General features: G+C 43.6%; 1 protein-coding gene across 4 annotated transcripts in view; it reads right to left on the bottom strand.

Moving 5' to 3' along the window:
- Nucleotides 1–20200, bottom strand: part of KCTD1 (potassium channel tetramerization domain containing 1) — a 183987-nt gene that overhangs the window by 16203 nt on the left and 147584 nt on the right. For all 4 annotated transcript variants that reach the window (XM_025429262.3, XM_025429263.3, XM_025429261.3 and 1 more), the window contains exon 3: nt 5769–5913. In XM_025429262.3, the coding sequence (XP_025285047.1) occupies nt 5769–5913 (145 nt within the window). The remainder of the gene's footprint in view (nt 1–5768; nt 5914–20200) is intronic.

Genomic DNA, 20200 nt, shown 5'->3' with positions numbered 1-20200 from the left:
CATGAGATTACAAATTAATATTTTACCCTCATAAGTTTCTTAGGATGATGGTATTATACACACGTTTTATATGTGCCCTTTTATCCTATAAATTAGTGTCCTGCCTACTTACATTTAGCTTCTGGCTTCCTGTGACTCTTTTGACCCTTTTCTGCCATATTTAAGGTAATTAATACTAAGTAATTATTATGTGCCCAGCACACAATGTCCTTTAGAATAATATAAAAATGTCCCTGCCTGTGAGACTCTTACAAAGTAGAGAGTCCTGATATATACATAAGATCTCCAGTTTGAATGTAAGCGAGTATATGACCGGGTATGGGGTAGGAACCAGAATCTGGTTTGAATGAGGGACTTATTTCATTCATTTATGTATCCATCCATGCATTCATTCACTCATGCCATAAATATTCACATGCTTAGTATGTGCCAGGGCTGAGCTAGTGCCACAGTCACTGCTGGCCAGCTTCCCCAACAGCTATTCCCAGCCCCTATCCCTTGCTCATTTTTTCTATAGAGGCTAAAAAAGAAAAATATCCCTTTCTAGCCAATGCCCTCTAAAGGGAAAGTCTACTGGGGAATTTTTTGACAAGGACAATATCTTGTGAGTTAAAAAGGCTTTCACCTATTTTTTTTCTGCCTTGAATGAGGAGGTGATGCCTGGGGCTGTGGCAGGCACTTTATAACCTTGAGGGGACAAGTGCGAGGCCAAAACGTCAACACTAAAGATGGAAAAGCAAACAGACAGAGAGAGAGTTCTGGTCCTTGAAGACACCACTGGGCACATACCCCTGTCAGTAACAGGCTTCCCTCTTCAGCTATTCATGGACCTCTGATTTCTAATGTGAGAAAAGAAAAACAAATCTCCATTAATTTAAGGAGATTATGTACTTCCAAGAAGTATCTGGAAGGTACTACGGATTAATCTCCATTAATTTAAGGTGTATTCCAACACCTGCTGCCGAAAGCACGTGTAACCAACAGTTGGGTATACAGTGCTACACAATGGAGACAAATAATTACAAATGTACTGTGTGTGACCATGGGGAGAATCTCAGGGTACAGGCAAACCTAAGCTGGACTAGGCAGGGATGGCTCAACAATGAATACAATGAGCCCTAACGACAAATAAAGGCCAAGAAAAGAGCATTAAATAGATCGGTCTCTTTGAAGAGGGCAAGAAGACGGTGTGCTTGTGGAAGTAAGAAAAGCCCTGTAGGGCATATGTGCAGAGGAGAGTCCAGTGGTGGGGAGCAGGGGGGGTGGAGCCTTCTGGGCCGCATAGACTCTGACAAGGATGTGCTGCTTTGCTCTGTGAACAATGAATGGGAAGCCTCTGTAGAGTTGTAAGCAGAAGCAAGTCATGACTGAAAAAAAAGTCAGTTTTTTTCAAAAAGTGTTCCTTGGTGAGGGATGGGTTGGGAGATGGGAGGAGGGAAAAAGGCAGAAGGGTAGATCTATTAAAGAGCAACAGGAGGGATCCTTGCCATGATGGAAATGTTCTGTGCCTTGATTATATCAAGGTCAATATCCTGGTTGTGCTGTTGTACTATCATTTTGCAAGATGTTACTATTGGGCGGAATTGGGTAACATAGGATCTATTATTTCTTACAACTGCCTGAGCATCTCCCATGATCTCAAAATAAAAAATCTAATGAGAAAGTGTGTCCCTGGTTTCGACATGGAGAGTGGATGAGAGGGGGAAAGGGTGGGAGAGGTAAATCAATTATGAAGCTGCTCCAAGTCATCCAGAGAGCTGAGCCTTGGATAGGGAGGTGGGATGAGAAGAGTGAATTGATTCAAGAAGTATCTGGAAGGTACTATGGACTAGCTCGCTGATGGATAGTGTGTGGCAGGTGAAGAAGAGGACAAAGTGCAGAATGACTTCCAGGTTCCTGCCCAGAGCTGGATTCTGACATTTCTTACACAGATGGGATGCAAAGCCAGAGAGCAGGTTCCATGGTGGTAGTAGGGTTGGGGAGGTAGGCATGGCCAGCTCATGATTGGGCAGCTTGAGGAGCCAATGAACTCTCCACGTAGATTCTATTCTGAGAAGTCATTTGGAAATGCAATCCCCTTAAAAATAGAACTAAAAGTGAAACTTCCTCCCTTCACCCTCTTTCTAATTTCACTGCCTTCCTTCTATGAAAACGTGAGCGATTAGGAAAATGTTGGCCTCCCCACCCGTTGCCATATCACACTTTCAGCCCTTCTTTTTCTACTCGCTCTCTGACATGGGAAGAAGTCCAGATCTGACTGGTGAACACCTGACATCCCAGGTGCCAGGGCTGATTACCGGCTGGGGCCACTGCTAAAGTCTGTGCCCATTTACAGCAGGCCCCCTGCCCCCTTCTCTCACTCCCTATGCCCAATGCAGAACTCAGCCCCACATCCTGTCTCCACACGGACTAGTGCCTGCTTTCTAATAGCAGTCTGGACTTTCCTCCTAGCTTCTGCTCTGCCTGCAGCTGGTGTGAGGCCTGTTGCCTAAACTGGCCAGCCTTCTCTGTCCATGTCTGAACAGGTGTGTCCCCAGGTTTACACTGAGGGCTGCAGGTAGGAGACCTCCCTTTGGACTCTGCATAAGATGCTTGCCAGGGAGTGAAATGGTGTGAGGGGAAGGCAGGAAAGAGGTTGGAAAGTTGGCACAGAAAAAAAATTTAACACATTGAAAATTACCCTTGCAAACCCTCCAGGAAGGTGCCATCTGAGAAACAGATTCCCAATATGTTTTCCTTCCTGAGTTGGAAGAGCTCACCACTGATAAAGTAGCTTACTTCCATAAGGAGCCTATGTTGCACAAACCAGCTTCATGTGTCTTTAGAGCCTGAATGACCCTCAGCACCGTCAGAGGTACACTCTGGGAGGCCCCTGGTCATCGCCACTAGCTGGGGAGCCACGGGGTCACACGCCACCACAGGCTGGTTCCAGGGCTGCCAGGAAGTGTCCAATGTGAGCTGCAGGTCTGCCTCTTTCTTTCCCATTTTCTCACCAAGTGTATATACTTGACAAGTGCCCCACTGCTCAAAATCCTGAAGGAGAGGATGAACGCAGGCCCCCTGAATCCTTATTAATTTTGGATCTAATTTTCTAGATCTTTGTGTATTTATGCACACATACACATTTTTTACATAAATATGAAAATGACTATGCATCTTCTGCAACTTAGTATTTTCACTGAATGATAAAATCATGGTGATTCCCCACCCACCCCGCCAGCTGCTAGCTAATGGAGCTATTGGTAAGTATGTGCCATTGCTGAACATTTTTTTTTTTAGTTGTGTCAAGGTTTTGCTATTACAAATAATATGACCACAATAAACATCCCATGTACATTTATCTTTGCATATTTATGCAACTATTTCTAGAAAATAAAGAGGCTCTGAATTGCTAGATCAAAGAGTATGTACGATTGAAAATTTAAAAACTGCTGAATTGCCCTCCAGAAATGTTTATTCCCAACCACAACGTATATCCCCAACACTGTATGTTACCAATTTCTTACTTTTTGCCAGTCTGATAGATAAAAAGGGGTATCTCCATTTTTGTTTCTTTGATTCTACAGAGATTAAATATCTTTTCAAATGTTTATTGGCAATTTCTATATTCTTCTTTGGGAGATTTTTGTTTCTATCTCATAATGTTTTCCATTGGGTTGTTTATATGTTTCTTATAGATTTTATTAGCTCTATTAATGATAATCTTTTATTGCAAATATTTTCTGTAGGCTAACATTCGTCTTTTATTTGTATGTGGTGTCTTTCATTCAACTTTTTTCTTTTAAAGGCTACGTCTGGGTATTTAGTCTTCCTTAGGTAGGCCCTCTCTGCCTCAAAATTATACTTTCAGAAATTCCTTTATTTTTTTTCTGATATTTTGTATAGTTTTAATTTTTATGTTCATTTCTGGAATATCTATGAACTTATGATAGGAGATAGGGCTTTGGCTTTACATTTTTTCCAAATGTCTCTGTGCCAGCTATCTCAGTGCCAGTTACTGATTGTTCCTTTGTTTTCCCACTGATTGAAATACCACCCTTATAATATATCAGATTCCTTATACACACATCTGTCTCCAGACCCTATGCTCCTTCACTGATCTATTTGTCAATTTCAGCTCAGATGGGATCACACTTTTGAATTACTCTAGCTTAGGTGCCTGGGTGGCTAAATCGGTTAAGCATCTACCTTCGGCTCAGCCCATGATCCCAGGGGTCCTGGGATCCAGCCCCTCTTTGGGCTCCTTGCTCAGCAGGGTGCCTGCTTCTCCCCTCTCCCTCTGCCTACTGCTCTCCCTGCTTGTGCTCTCTCACTCAGATACATAAACAAAATCTTAAAAAAAAAAAAAAAAAGAATTACTCTAGGTCTATAGTAAGTTCTTATGTCTTATAGGATGCATCCACCACAGCCTACTATTACCACCACTATTATCATCCATAATAATTTATTAGGTAGTCTTTTTTAAAAAATTTAGGTAGTCTTAAGCTTTGTTTCTTCTTCTTTTTAAAGATTTTATTTATTTATTCATGAGAGACACAGAGAGAGGCAGAGACATAGGCAGAAGGAGAAGCAGGCTCCCTGCAGGGAGCCCAAATGTAGTACTAGATCCCAAGACCCCAGGGTCATTACCTGAGCCAAAGGTAGACGCTCAACCACTAAGCCACCCAGGTGCCCCAAGCTTTGTTCCTTCTATGTAACCTTTATATATGGATCAAATTTCATTTAAAAAAAAATGTATGACTTAAATGGGTTTGTGCTGAATTATCATCTGGGGACAGGTGACATCTTAACAGTATTGAGGCTTCCCATCCAATAACACAGAATTTCCCTTCATTTATACAACTCTTCTCTTATACTTTATGTAGAGATTTGCAGTTTTTTATATTTTAAGTTTTTTTAAAAAATTTATTTATGAGAGACAGAGAGAAGGGCAGAGACATAGACACAGAGAGGACTCTGGGATCAGGCCCTGAGCCAAAGGCAGACACTCAACCACTGAGCCACCCAGGTGTCCCAAGATGTGCAGTTTTTTAAATCAGACTTTGCCCATTTCTTGTTAGGTTTGCTCCTAGGTATTATAAATTTTGTTGTTGTTGTGAGTGGTATATCTTTCCATTATATCATATGACTGGCTCTTGCTAACTTGTAGGAAAGCTATTGATTGATATATATTGATCCTGAATGTAGAGGCCTTAATGAGTTCTTCATTAGTTCTAACAGTACTTAGCTGATTCTTTAGAATCTATTTAGAGAATATTAACAGCTGCAAAGATTACATTTTTGTATATTTCCTTCTAATATTAACACTTTCTGTTTGTTCTTCTTGTCTGATTCCACTGCCTAGAGTTATGATCACAGTGTCAGACTAACACTTGTTACTCACTTCAAAGAGAACAATCTAAAATTTTACTGTTGAGTATAAAGCATGCTTTAACATCTGAGAGAATAAGTCTATTAAGCTAAGGAGGTTTCCTTTTATTTTCTACCTTACTAAGACTTAGCAGAAGCTTTGAATTTAATCAACTTATTTTCAGTGTGTTAAAATAAATGATGATTCAGTCTTTAAATAAAATCAGTCCTCTTTTGGTCACATAAAACTTTAATGACCATATACTCTATTTCACGAAGACAGTATAACCATGTCAGAGACCTCTGATGCCATTAGAGTTGGTAAATGTTAAAAATGTAAGAGCTTGAAATATTTACGGGGGAGCACATCAAAACAAATCACATTTTATGCTATTGGTAATTTAACGTGAATCCCTCACCTTGAAATCATCAGGAATGAGGAGTTTTGATGTTCGTAGAAAATTCAAGATATATCTGAACATCTGTCCATCTCTGTCAATGAAATAATGCTGTTTGAGACTGTCCAAAACAATGGGCTCTGTACCATCAAAAAGTCTTCCGATTCTGTGATAGAAAAGAGGGAACAGTGAAAACAATTAGAATCAATTGTTTGGCCGCTAAAACTAGGAGCTACCATTTTGTGTCACTGTCAAAGGTAGCCGTTTCAAAGATGGCAGTTAGGAAAAATCACCCGTTACGTAGTTATGGTTCTCTGAGAAGTACTAGTCCTTGCTTGATAAATATTTCAGGACCAGACAATTCAAAATAGTCTCAGGCTTTCTCAAGTAAATCCTTTTATTCACTGTCTCTTACCTGTAAAGAAAATGTCCCTGACATGGTGATTATGGCTAAGTGCTGTCACTGTGATGGAAGAGCATGTCTTTCCCCTGTGTTACTTAAAACCATCTTCTCTGCTACTTTTTAAAAAATGTTATTGCTCCAAAGTGTCTTTTAAACAGATTCTACAGAGAAAGCAATTTCATTTTTAAGAAATCTGTTTTCTGAGCTTTCCCCACCCATGAATCACAAACTTCCCAAAAATAAAGCAATGCCTATATGCTAACATCTACATTTAATTATAGAAAGAATCATTGAAAATATCACTTGTCTAGGAAAATATGTTTTCCATTAACAATATACAGTCTAGTTTCTTAGTTCTCAGCAAAAATCATTTCTAACAGCCAGGCATCATTTTAAAAAATAAATATGTTGACCACCCCAAAAATATGACCTAGTACTGGAACATGAGTGGCTACAGGTAATTTTTTAAAAAACAGGAATCCACAATATGTTTTTCCCATTTGTAGAGTTAACATTTGAACAGTATACTATAGTTAAAGCATCCTGCATCCATTTGTTATCATTTATCCTTTTAAGGATGGTTGAACCTACATATTTTAGGATCTATTCAGTTAATAGAAAGTGGTCACATCTGTACCATAAACGAGTAGACAGCTGACTAATGACAAATATCCTATATCAGAAAATAGAATTTACACACTAGAAATCACTTCCTTGACCAAGAGGTGCACTGCACTTTTTATTAACAGTGTAGGCAGGCAAATGGCTCTATTTCTTTATGAAAGGCTTTCTTTGGGACTCCTACTAAAGTCTATCTCTGATATGGAACATCATTTTATTGATTGAAGGCAATTTTGAAATCATAAATTTTCTCATCTTCTGTTGAAATGTGGCAGAGGTAATGGTAAGTCAATAATTTCACCCCTCCTAAAATACAAAAAAAAAAAAAAACAACAACAAAAAAAACCCAACAAATAGAGAAGCAGCTCCTCCTCCGCCCCCCCTCCCCCCCAAAAAAAGAAAAGCTTGGGAATTTGTTTTATAAAAATTTTTAAAAGATAACTAGAAAACTCATGTCCCACCCGAAGGTAGTAAGTGCAAAGAACAAAGCAACTTACTGCAGTCAGGTCCTATTTCTAAAACTCAGTATATTATTCTCAGCTGATGTTTGTGTCCAACTTTCCATGAATTGAGGGTGATTCACTATTTGTTCCTTCCACAATTTTACCCAAGATGTGGGGCTCCCAACCATCCTAGCACTCTTTCACTGAATGCAACCTTGTCATTCATTTCCATTAACATATCAATCAAACAGGCTACAGAAAGAGGCAGTGAAACTAAAATACACTTAGTCACTTATTTAGTGTTTCCAGGACTGTTTGGTGTACGCTGGGAAAGAACAAGACTTGTTTGCTCATTACTAAGACATTTTACTCTTCATTGTTAACATGATAAATTTATGGTTGACAGGAGAAGAAAAGAGAGTTCTGTTTATTAAGTGCTGTCCAGATAGCAAGCACTATGCTTAGCACTTCATGTATGTAAAGGATCCATTATCTTCGTTTTAAAGATGAAGAAACAGGCTCAAAATGATGAGTAACTTGCCCAACTAGTTAAGTAGCACTGGGGGATCTGTGCACAGTCTGATCTTAAAGGGGCCTCCCTACAAAGAATGGAATGAAAAGAATGACCACTATTGAAGGAAAACTTTTGGTCTAGAGTTTTTCTTTCTAACTTGTTTAGCAAGGGCTCTCTGCAATGAAATCCAAGCGTGTGTATTGATTATTTTTGTGGCCTGTAATTTATTAGTGTCAGTGACTGCAAGTCACTTGAGTCAAGAGATGAAAAGTAAGTATTTTATTCTTAAATAAATCCTATGCTTATTTTCTTAAATGCTCATTTTCAAAATCGAGACTGGGGCGTACTCTGGCACAGCATGAGTGATTAGTAAATCTCTACGGAGTCAACGAGTAAAGGAGTGGTTGAGTGGTGTGGGGAGTATGGCTCGGCCCTTCACTAGGGTCAATCGACTTCTCTGTGTCTCCATTTCTCTGACAAAATGTCTGTTTCTTTTATAAAACTGCCCTTTCTTCTTGGGGTTGATGAGAAAATCAAATGGGGTCATGGCACACTCAAGAAGAGCACAGCCAAAGAAGGCGTCCCCAACTAGCAAACACAGATTTCCAGGAAAGCGTATCTCGGAAGACTGGGGGCACTATAAGGAATAGGATTCTGGGGCCAAATGCAAAAGCTGAGCTTAAGTGTCTTCTTCTTTAAAAAAAAAAAAAAATTATTTATTCATGAGAGACACACAGAGAGAGGCAGAGACATAGGCAGAAGGAGAAGCAGGCTCCCTGAGGGGAGCCCAAGGTGGGTCTGGATCCCCGGACCCCGGGATCACGACCTGAGCCAAACGCAGATGCTCAGCCACTGAGCCACCCGGGCGTCCCTGGAGTATCTTCTTACAGACCTTAGTGAGGTCAGGAGAGATGCTCCATTTAGAAGGCCTTTAGGGGACACCTGGGTGGCTCGGTTGGTTCAGCGTCTGCCTTGGGCTCAGGTCATGATCTCCCGGTCCTGGGATGGAGCCCCGCACCTGGCTCCCTGCTCAGCAGAGCCTGCTTCTCCCTCTCCCTCTTCTGCTCTCTCGCTCTGTCAAATACATAAACACATAAAATCTTAAAAACACATAAAAATAAAAGGCTTTTCGGATGGAAAACACCAACCCGCCAGCCACCCCTCCTCCAGCAGGTGCAGGATACTGGGCCGCCTTCCTGTGAGAAGCACCTTCGCGGGGCACGCGGCCCAAACGGGAGGCGCAAAGCAAAGGGCCGGAACGGAGTCTGAAGGGAGGCCCAGCGCAGGCCGGAGGGCTGCCTGGAGGAGGCTGGGTCTCCAGGGGAATCACTCAGGCCCGAGGAGGGCGGGAGGTGAGGAGAAAGGGAGGGAGGTGAGAGGCCCCGGTTGGTTTGGCTGCGCGGGGACCGCGGGCGGCCTGGCCCGGAACCTTCGCCGCCCCCGGAACCTTCGCCGCCCGCTCACGCCGGGCCGGGAGGCTGCGGCGGGCGGACCAGCGGGAGCGGACACCAGCCGTGGGCCGCGCCGGGGCCCCTTCCGGTCTGAGGTGCGAGGCCTCCCCACCCGGAGGCAGCGCCGTCTCGGAGACACCGAACGTTAGGAGCGGGAGGGGGCAGCCTCACGCGGCTGGTTGGTTTTTTCCGGACTTCAAAAGGAAGCCTGTTCTGAGCTGTGAGCACCAAGCGGAAGGACAGGGCGGTGCCGACGGTCGTAAAATGGCGGCCGGGGCGGGCGCGGAGCGTGGCCCGGATGGGAGAGCATTGTCTGGCCCCGCCGACAGGGCGGCCGACGACACAGGCCGTATTTCTTGCGGACACATGAATGGACTCACAGATCAAGCCGCAGTGATTTGTAGGCTCTGCGGCCTGGAAACTATGTGGCGCTGATTACAGTTTACCAACCTTGGAGAACATTCCTGCTTCCCACCTGACCAAGACCCGGGGGCTCCCGCTCCTGTGTGGCCGCCTCGGCGTTTGGGCCGCTGCGTTTTTCAGACACACATTGAACCAGGAGGCGTGCGGAGAAACACTTCCTTCCACGATCTTTTTTTTTTTTTTTTAAGATTTTATTTATTTATTCATGAGAGACACAGAGAGAGAGAGAGAAGCAGAGACACAGGCAGAGGGAGAAGCAGGCCCCGCGCAGGGAGCCTGACCGGGACTTGACCCCGGGTCTCCTGGGTCACGCCCTGGGCCGAAGGCGGCGCTAAACCACTGAGCCCCCTCCCCCCTCCCCCGGGGCTGCCCTGATATTTTTTTTTTTTAACATTCTGTTTTGGACAATTTCAAACTCAACGCCAAAGCCAAGAAAATGATATAAGAAGTACCCCCCACCGCGCCCCCGCCGCCCCAGTGTGTCCACCCGCCTCCAGAAGCCCTCAGCTCTTGGCCCAGCTTGTTTCGCCTCTACTTCCACCGCTCCCTCTCTCTCCCGCAGCGGGATTTTTATAGGAAATCCCAAACATCCTGTCATTTTATCTGTGACTGTTTCATTGACTAGTAAGATGATCAAGGCTCACGAAAAATACGCATTAAAAGATACTGAAGTGTTTTGCTCTTGCTTTTTAATATTAACATTCTGTTGATTATTGTTTATGGAACAAATGATGCAGGATCAAGTCTGCAAGGAAACTAAGCTCCTTCTTGTAGAAAGGAAGTCTGGTTCCCCACCATGGCTCCCCTCTCCCTGGCATTAAAGAATGTTTTTTTTTTTTTTTTTTTTTTTTTTTTTTTTTTTTAAGATTTTATTTATTGGGATGCCTGGGTGGCTCAGTGGTTGAGCGTCTGCCTTTGGCTCAGGTCATGATCCCCGGGGTCCTGGGATTGAGTCTTGCCTCGGGCTCCCCACAGGGAGGCTGCTTGTCCCTCTATGTCTCTGCCTCTCTCTCTCTCTGTGTCTCTCATAATAAATAAAGATCTCTAAAAAAAATTTTTTTTAAAGATGTTTATTTATTTGAGAGAGAGTGAGAGCGCACAAGCAGGGGAACAGCATAGGGAAAGGGAGAAGCAGACGCCAGGCTGAGCAGAGAGTCTGATGGAGGTCTGGTCACAGGGCTCCACCCCAGGACCCTGGGATCATGACCTGAGCTGAAGCCAGACCTTTAACCTGCTGAGCCACCCAGGCGTCCCAAAAGAATGGTCTTAAATGAAAGAGAGGATAGGGGTAGGGCCTGATAATTTGCTGTGAATCAGTTACTAAGAATTTATTTTTTCTTGTGCATTCACTCATTCATTCATTCATTCATAGGACCTGGTTTCTTTGACTTACTGTGACTCGAGTCCTTAAGAATTTCCCTTTATTGTGCAGTCATTCAGCTATTCATTTATTCTACCTATATTCGCTGCGCTTGACCATGCGAAATATAGGGAATGCAGTGGTGAATAAACCACACATCCTTGCTTTTGTGGAATTTAACAGTCTGTGGAGCTGGGAATGCAGAGCAAGTGCACTGTGTTCCTGGGTGTGCAGTGGGTTAGGCAAGTACACAGGAGGTGCACTCAACTTTGGGGACACGTGGAAGAAAGGGAAAGTTCATGGAGACCTGAAGGATAAACAGAAGTTGGCCAAGTACCGGGGTGGCAGGAAGGTCGGGTAAGAAAGGAGAGGGGTAGGGAAGATAGAGAGGCTTGAAGCTAGAAGAAAGGAGGCGTGTGATTACTCCCCACTGGGGGCAGAGTCAGGACAACTGAAAAAGGAGGCTGGAGCAGCAGAGTGAGATGGTGAAAAGCTGTACCATCCAGGTCAAGGAGTCTGGATTGGGCTTCGAGGCTGATAGGGGCTGAAGTCAGCCTATGCTCTCCGATGCTGTTAGGCGGAAGAGCAAATTTAGAAGTGAGACTGAATGAAACACGGATCTGAAATCACATCTCCTCAAAGATGCAGTTTGTGGCTTATTCAAGTCCTTTCTTCTCTGCCTTGCTTTTGGCTGTTACTTGCATACACCAGAGGTTCTTCACCCTGGTGGCACACTGAAATCACCCAAGGAGCTTTTAAAAAGTACTGCCAGATATTCTGATGTAATTACTGCTCAGGGCTGGGGCTCAGGCATCTCCCCAAGTAAGCCTGACAAACAGCTGAGTTGAGAAGCAGTGCAAAGGAGGATGAGCAGACTACAGAGGAACAAGTCAACATCATGAACGTGAGAGGTGTTCAGTTAGTCATTCCGTCCCTTTGAACTGTCGCAGCACCTCTTCTTAAACAGCCATCCACATTTTTAAAAGTGAAAGGTCTCTGGGATGACCTAGATCAACATCCCATTTTACAAACGGAGAAACGGAGTCCCAAATATGCAATGCTTGAGGATGCACAGCTGGGTGGACGCAGAGCTGGCTCTGAAACCACCATGCTGTCCCTGGGGTAATGGGCAGGGGTCACATTCAAGCCCATGGAGGACAACTGCTCTAATGCTGGTTACTAGTTATTGAATTGTGTTCCATGCCAAAGAGTGAGCTGGCTGTTTTATGGGCTTTATCTCATTTGGTTTTACAATGATCCTATGAGGTGGCCATATTACTCCCAATTCACAGGTGAGGAATCCGAAGCCCAGAATGGTTGTCACTTGGCTTAAGTTACAACCTGGATCTGATTCAAAGCCTGTGTTCTTGACCAGTAATTTATAATACCTTTGCAATGTGTAATTTCAAACAAAGAAAACAACACCTCGACAGCTTTCCTGGGGGAGTGCACAATTTTTATAGTTCAGTAGAGTTTGCTAGAAAATCTGGTGATTATCAATTCTGTAGAGAAACTATTTAATAGCCGCGATACAGAAAGTTGAGGCTCAGGGGCAGGGTAGGTACCCTAAACTCAACCGAAGCAAATCAAAATACTCCAAGACTTCAGAGGTGACTTCCAAACTGTTGGTACAACGTGAAGGGGGCATAAAATGAGATGGGAAATTCTGAGGACAATGAAAATTTCTGGAGAGAGGAATTACACATGAGGTTCCAATGCCAGTTACCTTGCAGGTCTCATGTTCCCCTATGTGCCGTGTCCCTCCATTTAATCCTGACACACCCTGTGGGGATTTGTCGCTTTGCAGCTAAGGAGAGGTTTCCAACGCTTCCAAGACTCCACACACCCTCTTCAAGCCGCCTGGTGAACACCAGGTCACATCAGGCACCGTGGCGTGTAAGATGATACCGGGCCTTCGCTTTCCCAGAGGCAAGCGAGTTAATCCTCTCAGTTCTCCAGAGCCAGAACACACGGTAATTATACAGCAAGGGAGGGCCTTTCATCTGCAGGGGTGCAGGATCGTCTTGCTCTGGGAGGGTGGAGAAGACCCTGCTCAGGGCTGAGAAACAAGTGCCGAAGACAGACCAAGGGATAAGCTGGTGACAAAAGGGCAGGACAGAGGCTGTTGGGCCGTGTCACCCACTTAGCTTCCCTTGGCCAAGAAATGCCTTTTTTCTCCACCACTGGGCTTCCATGCCACAGAAAATACGGTCTGGACTCAAGGAAAAGATCTCATTTAGTTTCTTGACCAGATTTATTTTGCTGGGTAAGAGCTTCAGAAGCAACGGGCAAATTACCGCTTTTAGCATTTGGGGGATATTTTTAAATTATAAAAGTGATACCTACTCATTGTTGAAAATTGGAAAAGTGTAGAGTAGAGGACGAAGAAGCAGCAGAAGAGAAAAACAACTTGCCATTAGCCCACCAATCAGGACATCACTTTTTTAAAAATTGGATTTGAAGGGTATTTTTCTCTGAGTAATTTCCTATTCAGAAGCACTTGTACCTTCATGCTTTTTTTAGGTCTACTATTCCAAGTTAGTCTGTTATGTTAGTAAGTTATGTCTACTGCTCCAAGTTACCTTCCCAGCCAAGTTTTCGTCCTAATATTTGAAACTCGAGGAAGATAGCAAATAGGGTAGAGGGCTGGGTGAAGGTGGGTGTGTCTGTGGCCACATAATCGTGAGCGTGCAAGTGCATGCCCGTGCCAGAGGTGTGTGGACAGCTGTCACTGCCATTGAAACCAGAGTCAGGACAGCAGAGAGGGAGGGGAACCCTCAGAAAGGGGCAACCAGGGGGTGCCTCTTCCCCCTTCTGCTGAGATAGGAAAGGAGAGAAATGGTGGTGGGAGGGAAGAGACATGCTAGGTTGATGGCTGAAAACTGGACCCTTGGGAGTTCTATATTGTATTCTCTCTATTCTTATATATATATATATATATATATTTTTATATATATATATTTTTAAATGTCCATAATAAAAATATTTTTTTCTTAAAAAAAGGGAATGCTGGGTATTATTATAATGTTTAAAAAGAAAGAAATCACCAATCCACTTAGTGTTCTGGAAGTCTGAATTATCATAAACACTGTTTAATATGCTTAAAGTATTATAACTGTTAAGACAATTCTGGAATCTTTATAGTTCCCACACGTGGGAAATTTTGTCTATATTTCATGCACACTGATACAAATTAATTCAGAGCTTGTTACAGAAATGGACAGAAGTAATTTAAGAGAAGGGAGAAAATACCTTCTTGGTAGGAATAAACAAAACAAATTGTATCTACTTATGGGGAAGTAATGTTTCCAGTACTGTTCCCTGAGGCAGCATCATTTTCTTAAATGATACATAGAACTGAAGAAAGCAGGGGAGAAAGGAAAGGCAAGTTTAAAATATAAGAAAAACGATGAGAGCGAAACAACCCCGGAACTTGGCATTTTCGAGAATTGATCACGGATGGTACTACTCGGCGTGAGTGTGGCTCTAGGGGGAGCTCGGGGCCACTCAGGGGTGCCCCCCAGGACTCTGACTAGAACAATTATTATTTTTTTTAATTCCAAGAGTTACATTGACTGTGAACTAGGGAAAAATGTATTATTACAATTAACACGATTTTTTTAAGCCACCAAAATTTACATAAGTAGGCTTTTTATTTCTGCATTTATTGAGTGCCTACCATGTTCCTGGTGCTTGGCCAGGCCTTTTAAAATGAGCCTGCTGCAGACCCACTGGGAGTCAAGGAAGGATAGTGAAGGACCCAGCCAGCCCAGGGCAGTCAGGGAAGGCTTCCTGCAGGAGGCAATGTCAGTGCAGAGTTCTAGGGCTCAAGAGGTATAAGGAGATGGGTACAGGGTCTTGGAAAGAGATTTCAGGCAAGAAGGAACATGATGGGGGCAGCCCAGGTGGCTCAGCGTTTTAGCGCCACCTTGAGCCCGGGACGTGATCCTGGAGACCCGAGATCGAGTCCCACGTCAGGCTCCCTGCATGGGAGCCTGTGCTTCTCCCTCTGCCTGTGTCTCTCCTCTCTCTCTCTCTGTGTGTGTGTGTGTGTGTCTCTCATGAATAAATAAACAAATAAAATCTTAAATAAAAAAAAAAAAAGAAGGAACATGATGGGTGAGGTGGGAGCACAGCCCGTGAAGAGCATCTCTCTCAAAGTATGGAGCCTAGAGGAGCAGGTAAGGGCACCATTATTCACAAAAGTTTGGGCATGGTGCTTTCAGGAATGTAGGAGTGTAGGAGGCCCCAGCACACTTGGCCCTAAAACTCACAGACCTGGGTTTGAATCCTGGCTTTATCATCTTTCAGACCAAATCTATAAGTTTTGATTTCGTCATCTGAGAAGTGGGATAATACCTAGCCCAAAGAATTCTTAGGAGAATAAATGGAGGTCCAATAAGAACTATGCTTCCTGAGAGTTCACTATGTGTAGGACCCAGTAGTGAGTGCTCACAACATGCCTACTAGGTGGGTACTCTCACCCCGTTTTATGGGGACGCTGCGGCCAGCTTCTCAGCCCCGAGGCCAGAATTCACACTCGGGCAGCTGGACTGCAGACCCGGGCCCGGAGCCGCTCCCTCACTGCCTGCTGGGCGCTCTGTGCCTCGGCAGAGCACTGTGCCCACCTGGCACGGGCTCGGGGGAGGCTGACAGATTTTCGTCCTTCGGCAATGGTGTGCTACGCCAAAACAGGACTCTGACTCTATATGAAATCCTGCTGTGCATCTGGAATTGGAAGAAAACCTTTATAGTCACCTGGTCCTGTTCTCTGGCTCGAGCAAATGCCTGCTTAAAAATGATTTCTAGAGCTATTTTTCTAAGATCAGTGCAGGATCAGATCATCATAACCTCCCCTGAGAGGCCACTTGGATATTTTCGGCTCAAACAGTTTCTGTTTAGGTTTTCTCTCGCTTTTTATTTGGGCAGGCAAGCATGCACATGTGCACACGAGCCTGCCCCCATAGGCCACCCCGCCCTCCTCCCAACAGTCTATTCTATATTTGGAGGTATTTTTGACACACTTTTTTTTCTCTTGATTTAAAACCCTAGAATGTTTTCCATTTTACAATAATAATTACTATTCAGAGAAAAAAATGTTATAATAGCCAACAGTTTTTGAGTTTATTAGATCTGCTGCTAAAAACTTCATGGAATATCTGATTTAAACCTCACAACTTCATAAAGTAGTATTTTGATTTTACAGATGGAGAAACAGAGGCCAAAGCCATTAGGTGGGTTGCTGAGGGGCGCTGAGGGCTGCAGCCTCTTTTCCCTGCATAGTAAGGGCAGCCCATGCTCCGTGCTGCCCCTGACCCTCTGTGGCTGGCTGTCCCAGAACATTCTGCTGCCCCTTCCCACTCTGGCACCTTCCACCGGCCTTCATTCACCTTGCAGTTCCACTCTGATTTTCTTGTTTCTAGTTTCTTGTTATACGAGCAAACTCTTTTATATGTGTTCCCATTGATTTTAATCTGTTTTTGAGTGACTGTTCTTATTCCTGGGCTAATATTCCTGAATATTAGCTGACCTAACAATTGAACCAGTGCTCTCCTGTGTGATGACACATTCTCGGACATCACTCTGTGTATCACTCTTCTAATAAACGGACCCTGCTCGGTCCCTCCCCTGTGACTGCGCTCTCCCGGTGGCCCCACTTGCTCTGCTCCACTTTGAGATTATCAGTGACCAGGATGTGGAAGGGAACCTGTCCCCATTTCCTCTGGTGTTTTACTGTGACTCTGGGAGGTGGCTGACAACATGTCACAGTAGTCACTTCAAATAAACACATCACATTAATTATATGCCACTCAGACAGAGGACTATGGTGAAGCCAGCTGTTTCTATTTTCAATTTAAATTTTTTTCCTGCTTATCATGGGGCCAGCAGAACAGCAGTTTACAGTGAAGTACTTCAATATTTTGCTTAGTACCCAGAGGTGAAAAACCAGAGACTTAACATAGTGCTTAATAAAAAAAAGAAAGAATGAGGTGACCCGGGTGGCTCAGTGGTTGAGCATCTGCCTTCGGTTCAGGTTGTGATCCTGGGGTCCTGGGATTGTGTCCTACATCGGGCTCCCTGTAGGAAGCCTGCTTCTCCCTCTGTCTATGTCTCTGCCTCTCTGTCTCTGTGTCTCTCATGAATAAATAAATAAAATATTTTTTAAAAATGAGAAAAATACCATTTACCTAAAAATGAGGTAAATGATCTTTTGAAAGCCTAAGAGAAGATATATGGAAGAAAGCAAGTGAAAAAAAAAAAAAAAAAGAAGGAAAGAAAGTGAATCTACCCTAAGTCTTCTGTACCCCATCCTTGCTCCTACACACATACACACACACACACACACACACACACATTCACTCAGCCAGTACTGACATGGTCCAAAGGTCTTAGTATAGCACCAAAGAATGGTTCAACTGCTCATGAGTATAGTATGGTTGGATGAATGAAGATGACTGAGTTCTTCTGTCCCTGCATGACTTCACAGTGACAAGGAAGCTTGAAAGTACACTCAAAAATGAGGCTTTGAGGAACAAATCCAAAAGGGAGGAGGGTTAGCCTCAAGACTGTGAGTTAGGCCTCTATAGATGGAAAGAAGGCTGCAAATAGGACAAGAGTCACATTTACACAGCTTCAAAAGTACATAAACATTATAAAGTATATGTAAAAAATGTTCAGACTGCCTTTTTAAAAAAGTCCAGGATTTGCTTCCTCAAATCATGATGGACAACATGCCTGGTAGGCTTTTTATTCTGAGAAGATTAAGATTTTGAATTTATGTCATAAGATGATTTAAATAATCACCAAGTGAAAATGACATCTGAAAAATACTAAGTTTCTATCAGCTTATGATTCAAAGACAACATTCTCGGGTGTGTGTGGTTGGGAAACAAGGAACACGTTGCTGACAGCATCCTGCCTTTGGCTACACCATAGTCAACAATGTGTGGTGGTAGGTGTGTGTCTTGTGTAACCATCTCCGCCCTGCTGGGGTTTATCATAGTTCAAGAATTTACCCAGAGTCCCCATGCTGGTCCATAGACACCCAAGCAGTGGGTGTTAGCTCTCTATTTCTCCCCGGCCCTTCCAACAAAATTCAGAACGGAGCCCTAACCTGCAAAACATTTTAAAAAATGAATATTCTCGGCTAATAACAAGAATTTCTTATTTTTTCTTTCCCTTTTCAGATGATTATTAAACAGCAGGTGACAATGTTTAGCTGTCATCACAAGCCATCGTTTCCCATACTTGTTGCTCCATTTGAAAGTCCTGTGGGAGAAGTGTACTGAAGCCAGAGCTCCCTTGACAAATAAATACTTTTGCTAATTTTGAAAATCTACATAAAAGGGGCATCTGGGGATCCCTGGGTGGCGCAGCGGTTTGGCGCCTGCCTTTGGCCCAGGGCGCGATCCTGGAGACCCGGGATCGAATCCCACATCAGGCTCCCGGTGCATGGAGCCTGCTTCTCCCTCTGCCTATGTCTCAGCCTCTCTCTCTCTCTCTCTCTCTCTCTGTGACTATCATAAATAAATAAAAATTAAAAAAAAATTAATTAATTAATTAAAAAAAAAGGGGGGCATCTGGGTGGATCAGTGGTTGAGCGTCTGCCTTTGGCTCAGGTATTGATCCCGGGGTCCTGGGATCGAGTCCTGTATCCCTCTTCGATCGAGCCTGCTTCTCCCTCTGTCCATGTCTCTGCCTCTCTCTCTGTATTCTCTCATGAATAAATAAATAAATAAAATCTTCAAAAAAATCTACATAAAGGATTACAAATGGGTTCTTCAAGCCCAACAGCATGCATACTTGGAAATACAAATTATATTGTCACTGTTTGGTGTTTCTAACTGGCACAGACATCCAGGCAAGGTAAAGACCAGAGCTTCATCCATATTTAACATTGTTCCCTGGGTTTGCTGGGTTGTTACAGTCTTTATTCCAGTCCACTTTAATGAGTGCGACAATTTTCTCTGATTTCCACCCTTCATGCCATCTTGTTCCTTCTGCAATGTATCATCAAAATGGTGATGTGCTGATGAAGGGCTTTCCATAGGGCCCCTAAGATTATGGATCAGTGGGATACACTTAAAAGATCCTTCTTTTCTGCTTTGCTATTGACTGTTTGCACTGCTTTGAGACTAGAAGAGTTTTCATTTTTTAGGTAAGCTTTCAGCCCTCAGGGCCTTCTAAACTGTTTCTTAAAAAAAAAAAAATCAATTTTTGGAGGGATGGCAGGGGCCTTGACAAGTCTAATGAAGCCGGGCAGGAGTTCTGGAACACATTCAGCTCAGATCACGAAAGCAAGTTTGGGCGCGCTCAGATCCACCTTCCAGTGATGAAGCCCTTGGCCTGGCAAGGTTCACTGCTGTTTGAAAGTGGTGGTTAGCTGTTATGCACAGTTGTAATTTCTCTTCTGAATATGGGAACACAGTAAGAAACACTGCGCAGAAGTAAAAATAATCATTACCACCAAAAAAGATAAGCAGCAATGTCATTGTCATTACTAAGCAAACGGACACATGGCACTTATGTAGCAGCAGGAAGCCATTATCCAGTGACAGTGTCATTTCCACTGACACTGTATCTTGATTAGATTCAGATGGTCTAGCAAAAAGCTGATATAATTGGGGGATTGAGACTTGGAGTTTCTTTTTAACATTTTCTTTTGCAAAAGGGATTGCCACCAGATTGAAGCTTCTGGTTATCTGCCTTTGGAATATTAATGCACAACATGCATACAGTTGTAACAGTACAATTTATTTCTAGACACCCCCACAGCACTATGTCTCACACTTTCTTCCTTCTTTCACTAGGGCCACCGTGAGCACACTCAGAAGCCCTCCATTGGAATGGAGGCATAACATTATGCCCCCACGTCAGCTTGTTGCTTTAAGGACCAATTGTGGGTACTTTTTTTTTTTTTTTGAGAGAGACAGTGAGTAAGCATGAGCTTGAGGAAGGACAGAGGGAGAGAGAGAGAAGCAGCCTCCCCGCTGAGCATGGAGCCAAATTTGGGGCTCAATCTCAAGACCCCGGGATGGAGACCTGAGTTGAAGTCAGATGCTTAACCCACTGAGCCACCCAGGTGCCCTCAATTGTTGCTACTTTCTATCTCCAGGCATCCTGAGGGTAATCTTTCAGAGGCAGAACATTGATAATCCACCTAGTTGAAGCTATAAATCCTGCATTTTTACCAAAAAGAAATGGCATTTTAATGAGTTACTTCTATAGTGATAATAGA

This window comes from Canis lupus, chromosome 7 (genome assembly GCF_003254725.2).
Source record: "Canis lupus dingo isolate Sandy chromosome 7, ASM325472v2, whole genome shotgun sequence".
NCBI classification, from domain to species: domain Eukaryota; kingdom Metazoa; phylum Chordata; class Mammalia; order Carnivora; family Canidae; genus Canis; species Canis lupus.
The sequence above is the reverse complement of the archived record's forward strand: the minus strand, read 5'-3'. Positions and strand labels throughout refer to the sequence as shown.